We start from the raw sequence: 26,306 nt of genomic DNA, 5'->3' as shown, positions 1-26,306 counted from the left end.
GGCCACGGTTACTGCTACTGCTGCCAGTTTGATTGCTATCATGGGAGGGGATGATTCTCCACCCCGCATCCCGCACCCCCATCCCCATGTGACTAGAAGGCTTGCGCCCAGGGACATGTGTAACCCCACATGTCCCCGTGGGTGATACGCCCCTGCTCCCAGGTCACATGGGTGAGGTGGAAATGACCAAGAAGGCATCGCATCCCCCTGGCATGGCCCAGAAGCAAGGCAAAGATGTTGTGGCCCATCTTGATCAAAGTACCGGGGAGCAGAGACCAATGGAGAAGATGAGGGTCCTGGTGTTACCACTAGGCAAGTCATCTATCTTTTACAGCCTCAGTCAATCTATGATAAGGTTGCCAGTCAGGCTCCTTGCTTCAGTGGGAGCAATGCTGCACATTGTTCACGGAACTGCCCAATCTCTATGGTAACAACCATAGAGGGAGATTTGGGGGATTTCTAGAGCTTCATGACATCACTTCTGGGTACAAAGCAGATGTGATGTTATAACACCGATTCCTATCCTCTGCCCCCCTGTTTTGATCATGCTGGAGGAAAGGGGGGCACCTGGGCTCTGAGCAAGGAACAATATTGTAAGCCTAGGGAATAAGGAAGTCTACCTGTTATCACAAGGTTGTTACATAAGGACTGCGGGCACAGGAAGTACCTTGAACAGAAAACATTCCACAAAGGGTATCACTACATCTAATTTCAACATGCTGATCTAAAATCTGCAATACAGGGCAAGGCCTGAAGAAGAAAAAGCATGCCTAATTATGCAAAATCCCAAGGTGTGCAAGGAAATTAAACTTTCATCCTCAGATGGGGAATTATGAAGGCAGTAAGAGAGACAGCACCCTGAACATAAAAAGAGTTACTGTGGTCTGTATGTTATACACCCATAAGCTTGGAAGAGCTGAGAGATTCCAGGCGCCATTTTGTTTTGTCTTACCAGTCCAGCAGGACATCAAGGGGTGCCACTCCCATGGTGCTGTGGGAGGCCGTCTGGAGAATTCAGTGAAGTTGGCCTAGCAATGGCTTCCCCACCCCACCAAAGATTGTTTTATTTAGGACTGCTTTTCACAAACGTAGTCTATATTGACTGGCAATCCTAACTGAGATTTCAGGCCGCCTTCCAAGCTTTCTTCAATTGTTGTTTCATTTACATTGTAAACAGCCTTTGAGTGCCACAAGGTGGAAAGGCAGCTAAGAAGAGTTTTAAAGAAACAAACGAATAGAACACCCAGTCCTTGACTGAAGGCACTATCTGGTGAGAAGACCCTTCCACACATATGCTGGGGCCTGTCTGTCAGGCTACTGTTTGCAGGAAAAGATGAGCCGGAAATCTTACAACCATCATGCAAAACTTAAGTTTCTATGGCCTTCTCCCAACTTAAGATGGCTTAATGATGATGAATGAGAAGGCATGGCCAGAAGGTATTCCCTATGGTACCAGAAGGTCAACCAAAGGCTTGCCAGTTCTGAGTTAGAAAATACCTGGAGAGTTTGAAGACGGAGCCTGGAGAGGGCAGGGTTTGTGGAGGGGAAGGACCTCAGCAGAGAATAATACTGTACCATATAGTCCACCCTCCAAAGCAATCAACAAAAAACCAAGAGACACGATGTAAATATCAGCTAATAAAAATAAAATACCACCACCACCACCACGACAGATTTCACAGCTGCCAGATCTTTAGCTGGTTGTTGGCCTTCATTACAATTCGAGCCTCACCCAGAGGCCTAGGAAGATGTAATGTATCGGCGTAGTATTCGTGTGGATCCCAGCAGGGCTGCCTTCTGAATTTGACAGATGTTAATTTTATCAATTCGAAGATGTTTCAAGTGCTGCCCTAGTGTTTTTGGGATGGCGCCCAGCGTGCCGATTACCCCAGGGATTGTGTTTCAACACTTTGTCCGTTTGGATTCGAAAGTCCCACAGGATCTTGACCTTCTCATTTTCCATTACTTTCTCTGGACAATGTTCCCACCAATTCTTAGCTGTTCTTATGTTGTAATTCTTGCATAAATTCCAGTGGATCATCTTGGCCATTGAGTTGTGTCTCTGTTTGTAATCAGTCTGGGAAATCTTTTTGCAGCAGCTGAGGACATGATCTACACTTTCATCAGTTTCTTTGCACAATCTGCATATTATTATTATTATTATTATTATTATTATTATTATTATTATTATTATTATTATTATTATTACTACTGGGACAACCTCAGCTGGCTTGTGCCATAGGCGCTGAAGCTCGATTTTCAAATTGCGGTATCTAGTGACCTTCTCGTGTTCTTTTTCAATGATCCTGCTGTCACTGGGGACTGCAATGTCGATGATGCTCACTTTCTCGTCCTTGATCACAGTGATGTCTGGTGTATTGTGTTTCAACACTTTGTCCATTTGAATTTGAAAGTCCCACAGGATCTTGACCTTCTCATTTTCCAATACTTTCTCTGGACAATGTTCCCACCAGTTCTTAGCTGTTCTTATGTTGTAATTCTGGCATAAATTCCAGTGGATCATCTTGGCCACTGAGTTGTGTCTCTGTTTGTACTCAGTCTGGGCAATCTTTTTGCAGCAGCTGAGGACATGATCTGCAGTTTCATCAGCTTCTTTGCACAATCTGCATTTTGCATCATATGAGGATTTTTCGATTTTGGCCTTGATCGAATTTGTTCTGATGGCTTGCTCTTGGGCGGCTAAAATCAGGGATTCAGTTTCCTTTTTCAGAGTTCCAGTTGTTAACCACAGCCAGGTCTTTTCGTTATCCACCTTGTCTTTGATTTTCTCCAGAAATTGGCCGTGCAGTGCTTTGTTGTGCCAGCTTTCAGTCCTCATTTTAATCACATTTTTTCTGTATTCTTGTTTGGTTTTCTGGGTTTGCAGCAAATGTCTGTTCTTCATTTCAATCAATGCCTGTTCTTGACTTTCCTTCACATAATCGGCCAGTGCATGCTTCTCTTCTTCCACTGTTTGCTGTACTTGCAGATCTCCTGCCTCCAGATCTCCGGGGAAGGTATAATCTATCAGTATCACTGTGTGGGTGTAAGGCATGGTGCATTGTTGTCATCATCATCATCATCATCATCATCATCATCACCACCACCACCACCACCATCACCATCACCATCATTATTATTATTACTATTACGATTATTATTATTAGGTATACTGCCTACACCCGAAGGGCTCTGTTATGTAAGCTGCTAATAAGGTCACCAATTAACTATGAAGCGTTAGGTGCTTTCATGAGTGAAAGGGCAAAGTGAACAATAAATACAGAGGTCCTGTCCATAGGTTCTGCTCATGGCCAATCCATGCTGTCCACTCCAGAGCATAAATATAAAGCGATTCCAACGGAATGGTCTTACAAATGTGGATACCTCTACTGGGCCTTCATCATTGGGGAGGGTGGAGTGGGGATTTTTAATGATGTTTTTATTGGCTGTTTTTAAAGGATGCTTTTATGTAGGTTTTAATGTTTATGTTTTATGTTTTTAAGACTTTTTCCAGGGAGCTTTTAACCCCATTATGTAAGCCGCACCCTGGGACTCTGATGTAGGGTGGGGTATGAATGAATGAATGAATGAATGAATGAATGAGTCTCTATAGAATGACAGGCTCTAAATTCAAACGACAATCCTTAAACTCAATAATACCCCAATAACAGGTGAATTAAAACCACTCTGTGGACAGGTGAGGATTCACAATCTCCCAGCAGGTCGGTCCAGTATAACACCTTCCAAAGTAGCCATTTTTACCTGGGGAACTGCTCTTGGTCATCTGGCAATCAACTGTAATAGTGGAAGATCTCCAGGTGTCACCTGGAGGCTGGCAACCCTTATCACTGAATGTGTTACCACATGGCTGATGGACAAGTATTCTCGTAATATTTTTTTTTTAAGAAAGCTTTCTTGCCTGGTCACCCAGAAAGGATTCATGTTTCTTGAGTCAGGTAGGCAACAGGTTATTTATAAACCTGGATTCCATTCAATACCATGGAATTCCAATAAAGCATCATTATCAGAACAAATCACATTACGATATACAAGATACTGTCTTGAGTTATTTATGATATCCATCAGTTGCGTCATCAGTTTCCAAACACCACTTATAATAAAATATAATAGAAAGTCATAACGTGGGAAATGTGAACGACACCACATAAAAATCAATACAGTGGATCAGAAAACAAGATTTTTTTAAAAAACTGACAAAGCAAAAATGGGTAATTTAAGCTATTAAAAGAAACTGAATTGGGATTTTTAAAAAACAAAAACAAAACAGAACCATAGCATAAAGTTTAGCCAGGAGAAAATAACAACAAAATTAAAAAGCCTAGGTAAAACAAAAAATGTCTTCACCAGGCATTTAAAATTCAACAGAGCTCTTTACCACATGTATAACTGCGAGGACAGAATTCCAAAACTGGGAAGCCACCACTGGAAAGTCTCTGTCTCCAAACCTCACCTACCTTACCTCTGAAGGCAGCATCATATAGAATAGGATCTTTGCGCTAGATCTCAACTGAGGGGCAGGTTCATATGAGATGGGCAGCAACTTTTTCCAATGAAATCCACTCATGCACACCCTTTCACATTACCACGACCATCCTGTGGAGACACCAATTATTATGCCCTACGGGCTCCAATCAACCCCAAGCTTAGCAGTCACCAGCAGGTCATCTGTCCCTGAAAACCAGGGGCGGAGCAAGGGGAAACCGCGCCTGGGGCACGCGCCCGCCCTGTGCCCCTTCCGTGGCACCGCCTCCCCCCCACCCCACCATCACCTGGGGCATTGCCCCCCCGCTGAAAACCATTCTTTCCTTCCATGGGCTACAGTGAGTTTTCATTCGCTATGCAGAAGAAACAGAGGAAGCAAGCTGTAAGTACCGCTTCTCTACCTTCATGTGACTAAACCTTGGGCCGTTGCAATGAGGGTCACAGGGCTACTCGACACCCCGTTGAGAGCTGAAGAGCTCATTCATGAGATCTGTACGCCGAAAGTCTGAGGTCAGGGGATGTGACTGGTCTTTCCACAAACCAACATCTGCCGTCCTCTTCCGTTAAGTGACTGACTCATGGGTTTGCCAGGAACTACTAAGACAAACACAAGAGGAAGGAGTCTCATTTCATTTCTCCATTTAGAGCAGGGGAAAGGGCCACAGTGGAAATTTCAAACAGCCACAAGAAAACCCTACAGTGGGATTCAGAGGCAGTTTCCTCCTTCCAAATTTTTACATAAACCTCACATGAATACATTGGGTATCAGCAGGGGCGTACCTAGGCAAACTGGTGCCCGGGGACAAAACTTGAGTTTGGCGCCTCCCCCTGGCCCGGCGTATGGGCAGCCACCCTCCCCCACCATGACCAAACAATGATTTTTTGTACCAGCTCACAAAACACCTCCCACTCCCAGCAAAACATACATGGCTCTCTCCCCACCAACTCTTTTCCTAATTTCCTAATTACAACAACCCTATGAGGTAGGTTGTTAGCCTGAGAAACAACTCCAAGCCAGTGCAAGTGTGTATTAAGCATGTAAATCTCTCACAAATCACCCAGCAAAACATTTACCAAAACAAATGTCAGCATCATCTCTCACAAAACACCTCCAGTTGGAGATCCACCCCCCAAACAGCATCACTTTTTAATGGTGTTTTAAACTTCTAGGGAGCTCAGATTCCTCTTTTAGAATCTCCACCTTAAAGTGAGAATCGTGGGTCCCCGGTTAAAAACAAAATTGAGAAGTGTGATTCTGTTTGGGAGCGGACTCTCCACCTCCCTGAAACAGCATCACTTTTTTGAGGGGTTGGAGATTCTAGATGAAACAAATAGCAGATTCGAAACAGTCTGGAATCTGGGCTTGAAATTTGGGGCACATCTCCAGGACAAAAAAAAATTGTCTGATTATGTCTCTGCCCAAATATGAACAAAATGCTTGAATGCAAAGGTATTTGGGCTTTTATGGGGAGTATTATTTTGTGTTTTTTTGGCCTGAAGGGGGAGCACATTTTTAAAGCTAATGGCACCATGGGATTTCCAGGAGTGCACCATCCAGAGACTACCCTGGAATGAAGTACCCAACCCAGCAGAAGCTTCATTGGCGATGTTTTGGTTCAGGAGGAACCAAAGTTATGGACGCCCAAATCGAGATGTGCCCCCCATCCCCATTGTTTTCAATGATAGGAGCTAACCTGAGGGATGGGGGCTACCACATCTGAGGGGACTATAACTTTGGTCCTCCCTGAACCCTAACTTCACAAAACTTAGGTGGCATCATAAGAATAGTGACCAGATGATGCCTAGGGGGAGGGAATTTTTTGAGAATTGTCACCTTAGCTTTAAAAAATACATCCACCTTCCAGGCAACCCTGCAAGAGAATTTGCCCAAGATTCTTTTTGTTCCTTGCAGTGACTTTGCTCCATTGTAGCTAATGAGGAATTTCTGAGGCAAGGCTGCACATTTTTGAAGATAGAAGGGTCCAGGACTTTTTTCAGTGGATGGCTCCAGGAAGCCCACCTCCTGAAATTAATAGCATCCCAGGCTTTAGAGATTTTTTGCCTTCTGAGGGGTCCAATTTACTTGGGCCCCCAAAAGGCTGTTATTTTGTTTCCCTGCTCCTGCACACATGAAGCCTGCTGGCTGGAGTTCCCTCTCTCTCAAGCGCCCCCACCCACCCCCAAAAGCAAAGTTCACCACGCTCGGTTGCTATTACTCAACGCCTCGTGGAGCCCCCTTGAAAGTCTGGCGCCTCTATCTTCAAAAAATTGTGGTCGCCGCTTACACACTCAAGAGAATTCCCCAGAATCTCTGCCAGGCTCTTCTAGCAGCAAGTTCTGCTGTGGTGGGAAACGGAAAATATTTTTCCCCACCATAGACTTCAATGGAGAAACTTTCTGTTATGCCAGCAGCTCTGTGGTGAGTAGGTTTCAACTTAGGAGGGAGGCACTGTGGTAGTGGTCTTTCTCTGGACTCACAGAAGCAGCCCTGCAGGAAATAAGTGCCACCCCCACTTATTTCCTTGGCTACAGCGCTGCTTGTGTGAGATCTTCCTGAAAGGAACCAGCCCCAACTTCATGCTAAAAGTTTGCCTGTGATGTGTGCCAAATGCTGTGGGCATCAGGTCTCACCACCTTCAACTCGGAATTGCCCACAGCATTTTCCCTCTTCCACACACACACATTATTTTAGCCAAATTTGGCTGTAGTTCCTTTCTCCCCAGGGAGACTCACACCAGCAGGTACAGGAAGTGATGCCCCCACGCGAGAGCAAGATCCCTACCCACAGGTGCCTCCTGTTGGAAACCTCTACCACAGAGCCATCTGGGCATAACAGAAAGTCCCATTGGAAGTACATGGTGGGAAAAGTAATTTTCCACACCACAGAACTTGCTGAAGAGCCTGGCAGATTCTTGGGAGATGTCTGAGTAATGTAGTAAGCTTGGCTGCACATTTTTTGAGAGATAGAGGTGCCGGACTTTCAAGGTGGCTCCAAGAGGCTCCTGAGTAATAAAGCATCCAGAAAGCTTGGTGAGCTTTGCTTCTGGAGATGGGGGGGGGAGAGGAGTTGAGAGAGTTCTGAGAGAAGCTCAAGCCCACAGGCTTTCATGTGCAGGGAGGCTGAGGGAAACAAAATAGAAGCAACACAGGGGGCCCATAAAGATTGAACCCCCCAGAAGCAAAGGTCTCCAAGAGCCTGGGATGCTATTACTCAGGGAGGTCTCCTCCCAGCCACCCCTGAAAGTCCTGAGGTGCCTCTATCTTCAAAAAAAATGTGCAGCCTGCCTACACACTCAGAAATTCCCCATTGGCTAAGCAATGGAGCAAAGTCACCGCAAAACAAAGTTAGAATTCTTGGGCCAGAATTTCTTGGTGCCTGGAAGAGGAATGTATTTTTACAAGTTAGGTGGTAACAGATTTTCTTCAAGGAGTATGCATCTGGTCACTATTCTTTATGATGCCACCCAGAGTTTTGTGAAGTTAGGTTCAGGACCAAAGTTATGGTCTCCTCAAACAGGTGCCCCCATCCCCATTGTTTTCAATGGGAGCTAACCTGAGATGGGGGCACCCCTTTGGGGGTCCATAACTTTGCTTCCCCTGAACCAAACACAACCATATTTGGGTGGTATCATCAGGACAGTATCTGGATGGTACCCTGAAATTTTGGTGCCGCTAGCCTTAAAAATGCGCCCCCTGCAGGCCGGAACGTGAAAAACACTTAAAAACTTTAAAAACACACAAACGACCCTGAAATGTTGGCGCCCCCCCCCCCACGTGACCAAATGGGGGGTGCCCGGGGACAGAGGGTACCCCCTGTCCCTAGGCAGGAACGCCACTGGGTATCAGAGCTATGGATACTGAAGAAGCCAAACCATACGTCAAGTTTAAAATTTAACTGTATGCACCCAAGGAATGCCCAGCTACAAATACCAACAGCCTTTGGGGTCAAATAAGAATATCAGCAGTCTTAGATTAATTCCAGCCTAATAATTTTAACACCAGCATTACAATGTTGGACTTCCATAATTCAAAGAGAAAAAACCCCAAGACCCGTCCCACCCCCAATTGCAATTTCTGTACAGTTCAATGTATTTGTTTGGAACGTAAAGAGAAAGTTTTACACCCGGTAAGAACCTTCCCAACATTTTTAAAAGATAAACTATGCAAAAATGTGGGCTACATTATTTTAAAGTAAAAAAAAATGTGACCATTATGTTGATTCTAGCAGGGGCACGGGAAGATTGATTGGGGGGGATATGATTGAAGTCTATAAAATTATGCATGGGTTAGAAAATGTTGACAGAGAGACATTTTTCTCTCTTTCTCACAATACTAGAACCAGGGGGCATTCACTGAAAATGCTGGGGGGAAGAATTAGGACTAATAAAAGGAAACACTTCTTCACGCAACGTGTGATTGGTGTTTGGGACATGCTGCCACAGGAGGTGGTGATGGCCACTCACCTGGATAGCTTTAAAAGGGGCTTGGACAGATTTATGGAGGAGAAGTCGATGTATGGCTACCAATCTTGATCCTCCTTGATCTGAGATTGCAAATGCCTGAGCAGACCAGGTGCTCAGGAGAAACAGCTGCAGAAGGCCATTGCTTTCACCTCCTGCAGGTGAGCTCCCAAAGGCACCTGGTGGGCCACTGCGAGTAGCAGAGAGCTGGACTAGATGGACTCTGGTCTGATCCAGCTGGCTTGTTCTTATGTTCTTACTGTTTGAGCGCGCCAGCTGATGTTAAAAGAGATATAAAGTAAATCTGTAAAAACACATTTCTATCCTGAACTCCAGATTATTTTCTACAAAGTACTGACACACACACTCTAGGAGTCAACTGACTCCAGTGGTCTGTTACTGTTTTTACCGCGCTGCTTTCTAATCCTGTTTTCACATTTCTTACGTCTTATCCTGTTCCCGTTGCCTTAGTTTCTAATTTGGTAACCCAGCCTTATTATAATGTTAATTACACGGTTCTACATCATTATTCTTGCATTGTTTCAAATGTTCTAGTCCACCTTGAGTCCAAGAGAGAAAGGTGGCCTATAAAGTAAATAAATAAATGGAACGGTTCCAGAATGTTTTGGAAGCTGAATTGCGCTGAGCTTATTCAGGTATCTAAATACAACCATAATTGGATGAAGAAATGGATCCCACACTGTACTTGACCTGTAGAAAGATGGATCAAAAGGGTCCCTTATCCAATATAACTTAGGCCCCTTCCGCACTTGCAGAATAATGCACTTTCAATCCACTTTCACAATTGTTTGCAAGTGGATTTTGCTATTCCGCACAGTAAAATCCAGCTGCAAAGTGCATTGGAAGTGGATTGAAATTGCATTATTCTGCCTGTGCGGAAGGGGCCTTAAAGGTAGCCAATGAGCACAAAGGATAGACCGGAAACAGAATAATAACACTCAGCTACAGCATTTACTCATGCTGGAATCCAAAAGTCCCCTTCACACACCTGACCCTAACCATTAAATTCAGAAAAGGAGGAATCTAAACCAGAGGGCAGACACATGGTTACATGTTCTTAAAAAATAAGAGCTGTTTCACAAAAAATACAACTCTTAGCCAGTCATCCTCTTTTTGTTTGCAAGCCTTCGTTGCTGTAATTACAGCCTCAAAGTGTTTCACAAGCTTAGAATATCAGAGGTCGGGTTTAGAAACATCCTGCGGTTGGCAGTACTTTAAAACCTAGATGCGCCGTCAAGCCAATCTTTTCATTTTTGAGCATGTGTTTACACAGCCATTGTCATGCTCCAAAAGTTTCTATTAAAAAGAAACACACACATATACACACATATATGCGTACACATAAATAAAAACTAAAGAAAACCCCAGACCACAATCCTAGACGCAGGCCGTACCAGATTAGATGCAGGCTGTATCAGATTAGAATCATGTTACAAGACTGTCGTTGCCAAGATCAGAAACGCAATAACATGCAATACTCGTCTCCAAAGCTAGTTGAGAACAGGAGTGTACGTACAGAAAATGGCGCCCAGGGCAAGAACTGAAATTGTGCGCACGCACACCCTTCCTTGCTCTTGAAAATCCAGACACCACCAACTTGCACACCAGGGAAGGAGGGAGGGAGGGAGGAGGAGAAGAAGAAGGAGAAGGACAAGGAGAAGAAGAGGAGGAGGAGTTTGGACTTATACCCCACCTTTCTCTCCTGTTAAGGAGACACAAGGTGGCTTACAAGCTCCTTTCCCTTCCTCTCCCCACACCAGACACTTTGTGAGGTAGGTGAGGCTGAGAGAGTTCAGAGAGTACTGTGACTAACCCAAGGTCACCCAGCAGGAATGTAGGAGTGCGGAAACACATCTGGTTCACCAGATAAGCCTCTGCCACTCAGGTGGAGAACAGGCTTTCCTTCCGGAGTAATTTATTCTAAGATTAGGAAACCATGACATTGTGTTGACTCAATTGTAAGGATATGAGTGTACCACAACAAATAGAACCTCCATTTTCAAAAGGAGTATACCTCGCAGAACCAGATACCAGCAACAAACAACTACAAGAAGACCATCACTACATAGGAAGAACACTAAATACTTCAAAAGCATTACAGGCATATTATTTGTAAATTTCGTTGTGCGTGCACAATGACAATAAAATGCTTATGCTTATTATTAACGCCCTTTGGAGAGTTTCCTAGAATTGTGACAGGAGGTAACAACTTGGATTCTGGACTAGAGGGGCCCTTGTAACTCAAGAGTTTGAGGATGTCCATCAAGTCAATCAGGTAGTTGTCTCCCACGAATCTTCAGTTGCTGGTGTATGCATAGGTTATGGATAGTCAAGGTCACTGTGCCTGAAACACAAGATTTTCACTCTTCAGGTAGACTGCTCCTACCTCAAGAAGCTCTGGAATGCCCAATCTCAAAAGGAAGTGCCCAATCTCAAAAGGACTTGTTATCCACCTCTTGAAAGGCATTCTTAATTACTCCATAGGAAAAGGAAGAGGGTTCCAGCCCACAAAAACTTAGGCTAGAATTAAAACCCACTAGCCTTGACCCTGACAGCCAGGCTAATGCATTTTCATTAGAACTCAGAAATGAAAAAGTGTTGGCATCTGGTTAGTATTTGGATGGGAGTCCACCCAGAAAATCCACAGTCACTGAGCAGAAGCACGACACGGCAAACCACCTCACCCTTTTGCCTTGAAAACGCATCGTCGTAGCCATGAGTCAGCTGTGACGTGGCAGCAACCTACACATACGCAGTCTTGTAAGACACCACAACAACACACCTGCTATTTTCCCTGCAACCGAACATAAATAGCTGTCAGGGCGTTTCAAAAAACTTTGCACGTCTGGTCAAATTGCCTCAAGGCAGATGTCTGTACAAGCGGACACAGCTGACCGGTTAGGCTTCCAAACTTCCCCTGGCTCACCAAGAAAAAGCCACGCTCCTGCGTTGTTCACCTTTTCCTCCGACCAAAATTCACCCATTTCCTACCGCCACAAAAGCTGAGCTGCCAACCATTCAGAAAGAAAGCAAAACCTGAACAATTGTTTCGTTTTGCTCGTTTGCTGGATTTGTTGACCGCTCTCCCCACTCTGAAACGGGCTCAGAGCAGTTCACATTCATAGAAGACAATTTTTTTGGTTCTGCAAGCAATCATACTACAAGGATGATGGAGAAAGAATGGGGACGGAGCATTACATTGTGAAAACAGCACCACAAAATGCAGATATTTCTTGCGCTTAAGAGGGAACCATTTATTTACAAAACTTTGTGGAAGACTGAGGATTGTGCACGATTGAGGGCTGAATCCGGCAGTCTGTGCACAATATGCTCCGTCGAGTGCAAAAACGGGGCAAAGGGAGAAATTTCTGCAAGAAGAAGAAGAAGAAGAAGAAGAAGAAGAAGAAGAAGAAGAAGAAGAAGAAGAAGAAGAAGAAGAAGAAGAAGAAGAAGAAGAAGAAGAAGAAGAAGAAGAAGAAGAAGAAGAAGAAGAAGAAGAAGACGATGACTACTGACCACGAAATGAAGAGGAAGAAGAAGAAGAAGAAGAAGAAGAAGAAGAAGAAGAAGAAGAAGAAGAAGAAGAAGAAGAAGAAGAAGAAGAAGAAGAAAGAAGAAGAGCGCATTCTACGGCAGTAAATGACGAATTTAATTTTAATTTTACGAAAGAGGAAAGGAAGGAGGAAGAGGGAGAAGAAGAAGAAGAGGAAGAGGGAAGAAGAGGAAGAGAAGAGGGAAGAAGAGGGAGAGGAGGAAGAGGGAGGGAGGAGGGAGGAAGGAGGGAAGGAAAGAGGGAGGGAGGAAGGAGAAGAGGAGTTTGGATTTGTATCCCCCCTTTCTCTTCATAGGGAGACTCAAAGGGAGCTGACAATTCCCCCCCCCCCCCCCCCCCCCCTCCTTGCCCCTCCCCCCCCACAACAAACGCCCTGTAGAAGTAGGTGGGGCTGAGAGAGTCTTCAGAAGAACTGTGACTCAGCCCTTAAGGTCACCCAGCTGGCGTATGTGGGAGACAACTGCAGAAACCATCAATTTTGGAGATGAAGCATACTCCTCAGCTCAAGTAACAGAACTGGGAACTCAGAATCAGGTTCTCTGAAGATCAGAGTGCACTTGCTCTTAGCATCTGCTCAACCCACTTTCATACTGCCACTCCCTTTCAAAAGCATGACAAAACCGAGCCCAGACATGCTGAGGAGGCGATCACCCCTCGCTTCCTGCCACAAAGCACCATGCTTTGCAGGCACAGAGCTAAGAAGGCACATGCTTTGCAGGTTGGGCACCCTGCCCAGCTACAGGGCTCCTGCTGCCAACAGCCAAGGACAGCTCTTCCGACAAGGCAAATGCAGCTTGCAGGCTCAGAGCCTGCTGGCTGGCTGGTGAGCTCCGGGGGCCTGGGAGCCAGCGAGAGAGGGGCATGCCTCACCTGCCCCAAGCCCGCCGCAGAAGTCCACCAGGCCGCTGCCCTGACCTGTGCACCTAGCCCCCAGCAAGGGACCTCTGAACCCGCGGAGAGTTGGTGCAGGGCTCCAGAAAGGTGTCTGCTTTGCCGCCTGCATGCTCTGCCCTCCAAGTACTGGGGAGAGGCAGGTGGTAGCTAGTGGGGCAAGCCTGAGCGGGAACCATGGAAGCTGGCCCCAACCCTGGAGGAGCAAGGAGAAGGTACAGCAGCAATGGTGGTAAGGGCTTGCAAAGGGGGCAGCCAGGGCGCCCCCAGTCAAATGGTGCCCCAGTTTGCCCCACCCTAAATATGCCCCTGGCTGAGAAAGAGAAAAAGACCAGTGTGGGGACAGTGCACAAACTGCCACGCCTGGATTGCAAAGTCCCAGGTTCAAATTCAAGCATAGATACATTATTTCTGGGTGATCTGGGTAAAATTGAGGACCGCAGAAGGGCAGAACTCTAGTACAAGGCTTTGGGGAGAAAAACTGTTATAGTAACCATCTGTGATATAAGGTAAAAGTAACATCAAAAGAACAGCAACGAAAGGATCTATAACTATGGTCATATTTAAGTCCAGTAGTACCTGAGAGGCCAACAAATTTGGGGCTGCTGGATTCGAATCCAACTTACCAACACTGCTACCCTCTGAAACAAAAATAACATGCTCTTACTTCATTGATACCCTGCCTTTCTCCTCAATGGGGACTCTTCTTCTGTGATTCTCCTCCCCTCCATTAAGTTCACAACAGCCCTATGAAGTCCATTAGGCAGAGAGAGGGGGGGAGAGGGAGAGAGAGGGGGGGAGAGAGGGAGAGAGAGAGAGGGAGGGAGGGAGGGAAAGGGGAGAGGGGGAGAGAGAGAGGGGGGAGAGAGGAAGAGAAGGAGGGAGTGAGAGAGAGAGAGAGAGAGAGAGTGAGAGAGAGAGAAAGATTGGCCAAAGGTCACCCTGCAAACTTCCATGGCAGGGCGGGGATTTGAACTGGGGTCTGCCAGATCATAATCTGTTGCCCTAACGCCCCTTCCGCACATGCAGAATCCACTTTCAATGCACTTTGCAGCTGGGCAGAATAGCAAAATCCACTTGTAAACAATTGTGAAAGTGGATTGAAAGTGCATTATTCTGCATGTGCGGAAGAGGTATCTGTCTTACAGGCCCTGCAAAACTGAACTCAGTTGCCAGGGCTTGGGCCTCCCTAAACAGTGCTACACCCACTTCCATCTGTACATTTCCACCATATTGTGGCCTTCTGCTTAAAACTCATTCAGCATTCTAGCAAAGCTTTCCTAATATGGTATGCTGCAGCAAAGACACAACTCAACTCCGCTCAGCCCTGGACTATTAAGTCCTCAGGTATAATCCCTCTGGTGTACTGGCAGCCTCCAGACTGTTCCTTTTGGAACCAAAGACTGACAAGAAATACTTACATTGAAATACCTGACGTGAAATACAGCCTACACCCAGATCCTGTTCTCACAAATCAGTCAAACTCTGGCGACACGTTCGGAGTTATTTTGTTTACAGAGAAATCATACCACAAAGTGAGAAAACCCCTGTAAATTAATTCTGTGACTGCTAGTTCCTATAAACATGCCCCATTTGCTGAAGGAAAACTACAGAGCTTCTAAAAGGAACGAGTCAGCACGTCCGTTCAAAAAGATCCCACCTGCCCCCCAGTCTCAGACGGGCAGCATTTATAAGCACAATTTTAGAAATCAAACTATTTGAGCTTTAAAAAAAAAGACGACAACACTCATCGTTTTATTGGGTTATCGTAGCTCTGAAGTGACAATTTATTATTGTTTTCATTTTACCACCTTCTCGTAGAACACAGTGTGTTTTCGAAAACGCTTAAGGCACTGTTTCATGGAGCTTATCAATTATAAAAGGAGCAGGGGAGGGGAAGAGAAAAGAGAGGAACGAACAGATGAATAAGTAAAGGAATGGTGAACGGCTGACTCGTAATAGGCAAGGAATATGATCAACAGAGAAAGCAGAAGTCCGACTGAGAAGTTCTTTGCACAAAAATTGGTTGGAACCTTCTGAGATACTTGGCCAAAAGTTGAACACGTTGATTGGAACCTTCTGAGATACTTGGCCAAAAGTTGAACACTTGGCCAAAAAGAAGAGAAAAGAGAGCAACAAACAGATAAATGAGTAAAGGAATGGTAAATGACTGACTCATAATAGGCAAGGAATATGATCAACAGAGAAAGCAGAAGTTCTACTGAGAAGTTATTTGTGTAAAAATTGGTTGGAACCTTCTGAGATACTTGGCCAAAAGTTGAACACTTGGCCAAAAAGAAGAGAAAAGAGAGGAACGAACAGATGAATAAGTAAAGGAATGGTGAACGGCTGACTCATAATAGGCAAGGCACCGATCAAGCAGAGAAAGCGAGAGATCCGACTAGAAGAAGTTCTTTGCACAAAAATTGGTTGGAACCTTCTGAGATACTTGGCCAAAAGTTGAACACGTTGGTTGGAACCTTCTGAGATACTTGGCCAAAAGTTGAACACTTGGCCAAAAAGAAGAGAAAAGAGAGCAACAAACAGATAAATGAGTAAAGGAATGGTAAATGACTGACTCATAATAGGCAAGGAATATGATCAACAGAGAAAGCAGAAGTCCTACTGAGAAGTTATTTGCGTAAAAATTGGTTGGAACCTTCTGAGATACTTGGCCAAAAGTGGACTACATTTCACTGGCCAAAGAAGAAGAAAAGATAGGCACTTACCACGTTTGTGGAGCCAGCCTTCCTTCACTATTGCGACTTCATTCATAATGGCGGGACGTCTCTCAAGCAAGCGACCGACGCCAGAAGTTCAGCCCCCGCCACGCAGAACACGGCCTCCCCCCTTCCTTGCTCCACTTTTCAGCTATTCCTGCAAAAAAAGGGAACAGAAAACCAGTGTCAATCGATTCAAACAGACAGTAAGAGACACAGAAATGGAACTGCTATAAACTGAGAGGCACAACGCAGGCTTCTTGTTGTCTGTTTAACGTGAGAGGAGGGGGAGAGAAATATTAATACGATGGAGAATCCAAAAGAAACCAAAGAAGGGGAAGTCCTGGTTTGGGATGGGGGTTTCAGCCGATTCCAAGTGGTCAGGCGTGAAATGTGGAAACAAGTTTCAATACAGAGCACCACGTGAGACACGGCAATGAAAAACTAGACTGTTTCCTGCGCTAAGCACAAACATAAATCTCCTGTTACATTTTTTCACGTGAGAATCTGGCCGGTTTCATTAGCATTTGGAATTTGATTGCAAGGAAGTGTGGTCAAAGCCTCCCACTTGTGATGCCCCCGGGACATGGTGGCAGAACCTACCTTGCACGGATACCAGAGGGTTGAGGCTCGGAGCCCCTTTCTGTGCAGACATAGGTGCACAGAGTTCATCATGTGGGGGGGCGGAAAATCCCCCCCCACACACACACACATCTAGGCCTGGCCTCAGAATGCGATCCTGGGAGGTAAAGCAGGTTGCTGGCAATGGGGCTTGCTAGGACCGAGCAAACCCTCTGAGATGCATTGATTCACCCAATGAGAACTATTTTGCACGGTTGCTTTGCTAAAGCTTACCCTAGAGTAACATATGGTGCCTCGGAGCCAACTGTTTTTTCTAAACTAAAACCTCAGTATTCAGGGTAAATTGCCGTGTTGGCACTTTGCAATAAACAGGTGGGTTTCAGGTTGCAATTTGGGCACTCGGTCTCAAAACGGTTTGCCATCACTGCCACGGGATTTTCTAGACAAGCGATAACAAAGGTAATTTGCCCTTGCCTGGCTCTTTGTAGCAACCCTGGGTTTCCTTGGTAGTTTCCCATCTACTTCCTTGGTAGTCTCTGAATCAGGGGCATACCACCCATGGAGACATGGGGTCAGTGGTGGGATCCAAAAATGTTAGTAACAGGTTCCCATGGTGGTGGGATTCAAACTGTGGCGTAAGCATGTAATGGGGCTGGGTGGGAGCCCACTGAGCCAGGGGGAGGCGTGGCCGGGCATTCAGAGTGGGGGCATTCCTGGGGGGGGGCCTGGCCAGGCAAGAGGGGCCGCCCAGCCCCGGTGCACCAGTCCTTGGGCAGGAAACGAATGCACGCAGGCGCAGGCTGCCACGCACGCCAGTGCACCTCCTGCTAGACTGCTTCAAGTTCTGCGCACTACTGCTGAGAGGAGGGGCGTAACTAAGGCCAAAATCACGTGGCAAAATCACCAATTAGTAACCCCCTCTCGGCACACACAAATAATTAGTAACCTACTCTCGGGAACCTGTGAGAACCTGCTGGATCCCGCCTCTGCATGGGGTATCCCATGTCCACAGGCGCACACCTGCACCAAGGACCACCCACTGCCGGAGCCCAGCCCCCCCCCAGCTTCCAGGCCAGCTGCCACGGATTCTGAAGTAAAGGGAGTCAGGGGAGAGACACTAGAGCAGGTGCCCTTGATATGTCTTTACTCCAAACCCTCAAAGTAACTAATATCTAAGTGGATTCAGATTCCAGTCCTGGAGCCATTTAGATCTGGGCACTTAAAATTTACCAGACTATTTAACTGCTATTCCACATTGAAAACTTTGTCAATGATACATAAAGAAAAAACAAACACACACTACCACAGGAGCACTTCTGCAAAGGTTGTTTATCTGTTTTTCAGACTTTAGCGTCGATGTGTGAAGCCAGAAGTGAAATCGCGCCACTCCTGGTGCAGCTGACCAGACTAATAAAATTCTCTGAAGATGCAACAGTACAAGGGTACTGAGTGAAGCGTCAAAGGAAAAGGCTACTCGGAACTGCGACCCATACAGCCCAGGAACCACACAACACTCCAGTGACAGACTTAGGTCACTGGTCTGGCCGTTGTTCTGTCAAACCAAGAAGTACTGGGGGTGCAATAAAGACATTAAGCCACCAATTCTACCTGTCTCCCAACTGCTAGTCCTTGCCAAGGAAGCCGGGGGGGGGAGGCACAAAATTGGTCAACGTCAGCCCCCCCAGGAGAGAAACTGGAAGGCACCATAGGATTCCTTCATTTCAATTCCTAAAAAATGTAGCCATACTCTTCAGCCTCATTCAATCAATTTTGGTAGGATTGAGGGGGCATCACACCCGCACACACCATCCTCCTACTATGCACTGCTGGTACTTTTTTGTGAAGAGAATAATGCAGACATTTTCCTGCCTCAATATGCACAAACACATCCCACAGTGTCACCCTCAAAGTCATGACTCCACTTCCAGTTTATCACTGAAAGTATTGTCACATGCTAGTGCCGTGGTGGCGAACCTTTGGCACTTCAGATGTTATGGACTACAATTCCCATCAGCCCCTGCCAGCCTGGTCAATTGGCCATGCTGGCAGGGGCTGATGGGAATTGTAGTCCATAACATCTGAAGTGCCAAAGGTTCGCCATCACTGTGCTAGTGGGATGTTCACCCGTTCCCTCACCCCAAATACCTCCCCCCCCCAATGCTGCTAAGGGAAGTCAGACCCAATACTGGTGCTCAAAAAGGTAACCCCTGTGCAAGCACCAAGCTACTACTGATCCACGGGGTGACATCACATCATGACGTTTACTATACCCTGTTCCACATAAAGACGTAAGTAAAATTGTAACTTCATCCATCATTTCCTCCTGTCGTCATCGTCCCTCCATGTTCTCCAACCACCACCACCCTCGTTGCAGTCTGGTCTGGACTAGACAACGAGTGACGTGTGGAGAACATGAGTTTGCGGAGTGGAAACTGTCAACGTTGTGGTATCCAAAAGGAAGTTTTTGTTATCTGAACTAAGGAATTGCCTCCTGTCTGTTTAGCCAGTGTAATTCCAAAGAAACAACAAGAAAACTAAAACATTTTTTCACTAGAGGTGGCAATTGAGTGTCTCATGTTCCAAATAGTGATCCCTTTTCAAAACTGCATTTGCCCTTTGGTGATGGGTGTTCCACACTATAGCTTTTTTGGCTAAGCTCTGTGGCACAGAGTGGTAAGCTGCTGTCCTGCAGTCCGAGCTGCGCTCACAATCTGAGGCAGATTCCGCATGGGTCAAAAACAGCAGTGTGAAAACAGTGTGAAAACGGTGTAAACCCTTTTACACCCTTTTCACACCGCTCTTTTTGGCCCATGCGGAATCCGCCTGAGTTCGATCCCGACCTAAGTCAGTTTTAGATTGTTGGCTCAAGGTTCACTTGGCCTTCCTTCCCTCCGAGGTCAGTAAAATGAATACCCAGCTTGTTGGGGGTAAAGTGTAGAAGACAGGGGAAGACAATGGCAAACCGCCCCTGTTCCACATAAAGACGTAAGTAAAACTGTAACTTCATCCGCCATTTCCTCCTGTTCCCGAGTGTGACCCAATACCAGTAACAGTCCAAGGACTATCTTTCTGCATTTCCTACCTGTTCCTTTGTTACTTATATTGATTTGAAGATTTTGAATCCTGTTTCCCTTTGTATATTTGAGAGTATGCTAAGAAGCTAAAGCCAGCGTGGTGTAGTGTTTAAGAGTGGTGGACTGTAATCTAGTGAACCAGGTTTGTTTCCCAACTCCTCCATATCAAGCCTGCTAGATAACCTTGGGCTAGTCACAGTTATCTCAAAACTCTCTCAGCCACACCTGCCTCACAAGGTGTCTGTTGTGGGGAAAGGAAAGGAGTTTGTAAGCCACTTTAAGACTTTCTAACGGTTGAGAAAAGCAGGGTTTAAATACAAACTCTTCTTCTTGTTAATTTATTGCACCTTTACCTCATGCTTAAGCCGGAACCTTCCCTATACTCTCATCAACAAAGCATGTTGTTTTCAGTGTGTTCTCTACCGTGTGTAAGCCCAAACCCAGTTTTGATCAAACTACCAGAAGGAGATTTATTTCAGCATCCCAGATTTGGAGACAGGGGAAATGAATCATCGTGGCAAGGATGCGGCAGGTGGGAACCCCCCTCCCAGAAGACTTACAAGCAGGGGCCAAAGTCTTCCCCAGAACAAACCCTACAAAGAGGTTCCAAACAGCCATCACTGACTGATGTGTTTATCAATGGTTATTCCCCAAGCAATATGATTAAGGGAAGCAAAGGATGTAGCATCTGGGGCTTATCAGATGAGGAGGAAAAAATTAACTAAAAAGAGAGAAGAGTATAGGCCAGTGATGGCGAACCTTTTTGAGACCAAGTGCCCAAATTGCACTGTGGTGTGCGCACATTGTGTTCAGTGGCCCAGGCCAGCCTAGATGTGTGTGTGTGTGGTGTGTGTGATTTTCCACCCCCCACATGACGAACTCTGTGCGCACGTGCCCACAGAGAGGGCTCCGAGTGCCACCTCTGGCACCTGTGCCATAGGTTCGCCATCACTGGTATAGGCTTATAAAATTATGCACGGGATGGATAAAGTGGACCTGGAGAATTTCTTCTTCCTCTCCCATAATGCTGGAATTCAGAAGCCGATGGGCAATAAATCCAGGATAGACAAAATAAAAGTGTTTCTGCACTCAGTAGCATAATTACATCAGAGAATTTATTGAGAGTTGATATAGTGAAAGCCACAGGCATGGTTGGCGATAAAATGGGATTTGACAGATTTGTGGAAGCCAAGTCCATCAGTAGATACTGTTCACGAGGACTAAAGGAAATCGCCACTGTCCACATAGCAGAATTCTTGGCTTCATAGAATATTTGCCTATTTCCAGACAGTAGGTAGTCAACTGAAACTTGATAGCCGACTGACCAGAAATCCAACCTTTCACTAGTCTTTAAAGAGGACTTGACCTGGGGCGTACAGACTGCCACGGTGGTTAAGAAGGCCCAGCAAAGACTGTACTATCTGAGACTTTTAAGGAAACAACAACTGAATGGAAAACTCCTGGTGTCCTTTTACCGCTGTGCCATAGAGAGTGTCTTAACCTACTGCATCTGTGTATGGTTCTCCCGAGATTCCTGAAATTAGCGAATGGGAAGGCGCTCCAAAGGGTGATCACTACTGTAGAAAGGATTATCGGCTGCACTCTCCCCTGTGGAGGGCCTCTATGGTGGGAGGCTGAAGAAAGCCCAAAATGTTGGGAGGGACAGAACCCCATCAAAGCACACTCTCTTTTTGAACTGTTACCATCCGGCAGACGATACAGGTCTATCAAAACTAGGACAAAGAGGCTTAGAGACAACTTCTACTCTAGAGCTATGGCTATGCTAAACTCCGTGGCTTCGTGCTGATGTGTTTGGGGCTGTGTAGGGATGGGTGGAGGAAGGGGAAAGTGAGGATGGGGTATGAGTCTGAAATTGTGTGCATTGAGGAATGCTGCTGTAAATTTCATTGTGCGTGCCCAATGACAATAAATGCTTATGCTTAAAAAAACTGCTAATGCCATCACCACTGTGCTTAACCAATACAAGCATTCAGCCATCACAGCAGAAACCTATTCATAAAGCTACCCTCTGTGAAATTTTCTACCCCTTGTAAAAGTCACGTATGTGGTAGTCATCGCCACATCCTGCAGTGGTCAAGTCACAGAATTATACACTGCATGCCCAAGGACTTCCTTCTGCACATCTTGAAACCACCGCCAATTCATTCCCCCAGGTGACCTCAAGAAGGGCCAATGGGAATGCAGGCACACCAAAACAAAAAACCCCACTATCCACTTTTTTTACCACTGTTACCTGCCGTTCCGTTTCCCTCCAGATGCAAAGATTGCACCAGGTGAGGGGTACCCAGATTGATGCTTTTCACATCCTCCAAAACTAGAATTTTGCTTTTTTAAAAAAAATGTTACAGGCAGGATTGTCTGTCTATCTATCTATCTGTCTGTCTATTTATTGTTTCAATTTAATATACCGCCCCATCCCCTGAGGGCTCTGGGCGGTGTACAGTTTAATCCACCATATCAATCATCAACAACCCCAATAAAATCATAAATAACGTCTTAATTAAAACATTTTAAACATCCAGTAACTCCACAGCTTCACATATCCAGAATTTCATATCAGTATCAGTAGCCCCAGCTCAACTCAGCGGCGGTCGATCTCAAATATAATTCCAAAGGTGAAGAGGAATATAAGTGGAATTTAAATACTGAATCCTGCATCTAGCACCACTTTTTGCATATGTACAGCCCTCTATAACCTAAATGAGTGGGCAGGCAGAAAAAAAAACAGGGAGGAGTAAACAGAGCTTCCTGTTTGCATAGGAAAGCTCGACCAGTGGAGTTCTAGGATTCAAGGAACCAAGAGAAACAAATGCAGAAACAGTCACCCTCTGGACCCCTTGAAAGTGCTCGACAAGTTTCTTAAAATATCTGTACTCCACCCTCACAAAGAAAGAAACAGCTAGAGGGGTGCAGAATCCGCATAGAGTCCTAAATGCTGGCACTGCGGAGATCAGGAGGCATGTTATAGCCATATGTGGACGGAATCTATAGAAGTGAAAAAATTTTGGACAACTGTAATGTTATATATCGAGAAACTGGTGAAGATTAATATTGGGATAAATAATGATTTAATGTTCATGGGTGTAATGGAGGATAGAAGGGTAGATAAAAATATAGCCATATGTATAAAATACTGATCAAAGCAGCACATGCAACAATTGCTTTAGGCTGGAAAGAAAAGAAAAAATGGACAATCCAGAAATGGTTGGAATATATCTGGGAACAAGTGACACTGGACATTTTCGAAATAACAACAAAAAATAAACTGTGGCAAGATAAACCAAGCGAAATTTTGAAGATATGGACTATATATGCGGACTGGATGAAAGAAGCTGGAGTCAATGAGGAGATATGGGAGAAGAGATTACAAAGAATGAACTTACTGCTGTTTGTTTAATAAAACTATGAAGAAAATACAGGGGGGAGGGGGAAAAGGGGGAAAATGTATTGTTTGAAAACGAATGAAGAAGTGTATTAATGTAAAATGGAATATTCAAATGATACAATAAAAAATTATTTTTTTTAAAAAGAATCCGCATTGTCAAACTAGGAACTTGCAAAGCAATTTTAGGATGGAACCAAAAAGGTTGATGCTTGGTTGTATAATCCACAATACCTTTTTTCACAATACCTTGGGGGGGGGGGGTCGCTTCCATCCCTGCTATCATTTACTCACAGACAGCTCGTGCTGAAGGAGTGAAGGGAAAATTACAAAGAAATGAAATTTAAAAAAATGAAAGCCAACCGGACCAGCACGACCTTGTTTGGGAAGCATTCCTATACTTACGGCTAAGAGAGGTCATCTGAGGAGACGGTGGCTGGCTGGTCTAGTCCGTGGCCACGTGAGGGAATGGTGCCAAAAGATGAACAGCGATTGTACTTTACACTTTGAGTTACAGAGGAAGGGGGGAGGGCAGCAAGAAGGAGAAGAAAGATCTGGTTGGTTTGCATGTTCGGTACCGAAATCCCACCCGTTCTCCCCCACCCCCGCCGCTGCCAAGCCTCACAGCTTAATAAAGCACCATCAGTCCTCAGCGACGCTTACGCTTCGCTGCGGTTTATATGCGGCGCTAATTTATTCATGTGTTGACCAAGATATTCAAAGCTGACAGAATACTGTGGTATATTATCTGGAAAAGACTCCCCCCCAGATTTGAGCGGCTGAAAAGGAAGGAGAATAGGACAAGGCGACAACCAACTACATTGCATCAGCAGCAGCTAGTATTTTTTATCCCATGTTTCCTCCCAAGAGTCTTACCTGCAAGCATGCAGACAGGTGGAAGAGGAATAGGCAGAGGTGGTGGCTGCCAAATGGAAATTGGGCATGCCTTCTGCACCAGTTTCTACCCTCCCGCTACGTACGGTTGCCAACTCTGGCTTGGGAAACTTTCGAGAGATTTGGGGTCAGCATCTTGCTTGGGCAGAGAGCCCAGCAAGGAAGTGATGCCACAGTCCGCCCTTCAAGGCTGTGTTTCCTCCAGGGGAACTCATCTCTGTAACCTGAAAATTAGCTGTCATTCAAAGAGAACTCCGGGCCCAACCTGGATGCTAGCACCCCGACCCACAACCACTAGCTGGGCTTGAAGCTGAAACTGACCACTGGCCAGCTGGCCAAAGAACAGAAGATGGAATATTATTTCCTAATCCCAAACCTATTTCCTAGCCAGAAAGTACAGGAGGGAGGTTTCATAGAATCATAAAGTTGGAAGAGACCCCAAGGGCCATCAAGTCCAACCCCCTGCAACGCATGAACACACAATCAAAGAACTCCTGGCCATCCAGCCTCTCTTTTAAAACCTCCAAAGGAGGAGACTCCACCACCCTCCAAAGTAGTGCATTCCACTGTCGAACAGCCATTACCGTCAGGAAGTTTTTTCCTGATGTTTAGGTGGAATCTCTTTTCTTTCACCTTGAACCCATTACTCCAGGTCCTAGTCCCGTGGTGGCGAACCTATGGCACTCCAGATGTTCATGGACTACAATTCCCATCAGCCCCTGATTGTGTACAGTTCTGGGCACCGCAATTCAAGAAGGATATTGACAAGCTGGAACGGGTCCAGAGGAGGGCACTAATTCCGGCCGTGAAAGCCTTCGACAATACAGCCCCTGATTGGCCAATTGGCCATGCTGGCAGGGACTGATGGGAACTGTAGTTCATGAACATCTGGAGTGCCATAGGTTCGCCACCACTGTCTCTCTGGAGCTGCAGAAAACAAGCTTGCTCCCTCACCAATATGACATCTCTTCAAATATCTAAACATGGCTATAAGGTCATCTCTTCACCTTCTCTTCACCAAACTAAACATACCCAGCTTTCTAAGTTTCTCCTCATAGCGCATGGGTTCTAGACCTTTTACCATTTTGGTTGCCCTCCTCTGGACCCGTTCCAGCTTGTCAATATCCTTCTTGAACTGCGGTGCCCAGAACTGTACACAATATTCCAGATGAGGTCTAACCAATGCAGAATAGAGAGGTACAATTACCTCCCTCGATCTAGATACTACACTATTGATACAGCCCAGAATCACATTGGCTTTCTTGGCTGCTGCATCACACTTCTGACTCAGCTTATCACTATGGTCACTCTAAGGACCAGCAGAATAGGAGAGAATGGGTCGCCTATTACCCTACATACTATATTGACTGTGTCACCAACTTTGGTTGCATTTAAATACTAACCCTTGGAAATATATTGTGCAAGTGGAATACTCTCTTCTTCTCTTGTGCAATATATTTCCTAGGGTTTTATTTAAATGCAACCAAACTCGGTCCACAATTAATATACTCTGTGCGCACATGCCATAATAATAATATCTTGTTGAAAAGTTTCATTAGTTCAATATTAAACTCTGCTGATGGTCTCTAATGCTTTGACTGTACAAAGCCTCTTTCTAAACCCACAACATTAACCTCCCTTTGTTTACAAGAAAATTTATGGTTTCTGTTCCTAACATTTATTTTCGCTATTCCTCAAGACAGCAGAAATGAAAACGTATGTGCCTCGCTAGCACAGCGGCGAAGCAGTTTGCATTTCTCTCTGGCACTGAGTTTGATCAAAACTATAGCATTTTATATATTGCGATCTCATAAATTTACCAACGGCACACACTTCTATTTTAACAGAACTATGAATGTCACCATTTATGTGTTGGAAGAAGTAATATAAGGTTAGGTTTGATAAGGAAGTATTGCATGAGTTTTATCCACCGCCCCTCCCCGGACTGGTTCCCTGCTCCCCTGCAAAGTAGGAGAGACGTAACAGCGTTCCCTCTTGGTTTCAGAATGCCTAAAAATGTACATCTATACTAAAGAAGCCAATGCAAGTTAAAACAGCAGCGATAACGCAAGGTTTTAAAAAGCACGAATATTTAAAGAATTTGTATTGCAATGTAAGTCAAAAGTTTGAACCCAAAATCAAAACTGGTAAAATATTTGAAATATTAGATATTTGAAGGGATGTCATGTTGGTGAGGGAGCAAGT

The 26,306-nt window shown here is 45.3% G+C and overlaps 2 protein-coding genes across 2 annotated transcripts in view; one reads left to right on the top strand and one right to left on the bottom strand.

Moving 5' to 3' along the window:
• LOC125426857 (SERTA domain-containing protein 2-like) overlaps positions 1-26,306 on the top strand; it is a 751,974-nt gene that overhangs the window by 276,773 nt on the left and 448,895 nt on the right. The gene's annotated exons all lie outside the window — the stretch shown is intronic.
• Positions 1-26,306, bottom strand: part of AKT1 (AKT serine/threonine kinase 1) — a 151,887-nt gene that overhangs the window by 113,113 nt on the left and 12,468 nt on the right. Inside the window, exon 2 of the mRNA XM_048485661.1 lies at positions 16,158-16,305. Within this exon, the coding sequence (XP_048341618.1) occupies positions 16,158-16,203 (46 nt within the window). The 5' untranslated portion in view covers positions 16,204-16,305. The remainder of the gene's footprint in view (positions 1-16,157; positions 16,306-26,306) is intronic.

Source organism: Sphaerodactylus townsendi, linkage group LG02, assembly GCF_021028975.2.
Source record: "Sphaerodactylus townsendi isolate TG3544 linkage group LG02, MPM_Stown_v2.3, whole genome shotgun sequence".
In the NCBI taxonomy this organism is placed as follows: Eukaryota; Metazoa; Chordata; class Lepidosauria; order Squamata; family Sphaerodactylidae; genus Sphaerodactylus; species Sphaerodactylus townsendi.
The sequence above is the reverse complement of the archived record's forward strand: the minus strand, read 5'-3'. Positions and strand labels throughout refer to the sequence as shown.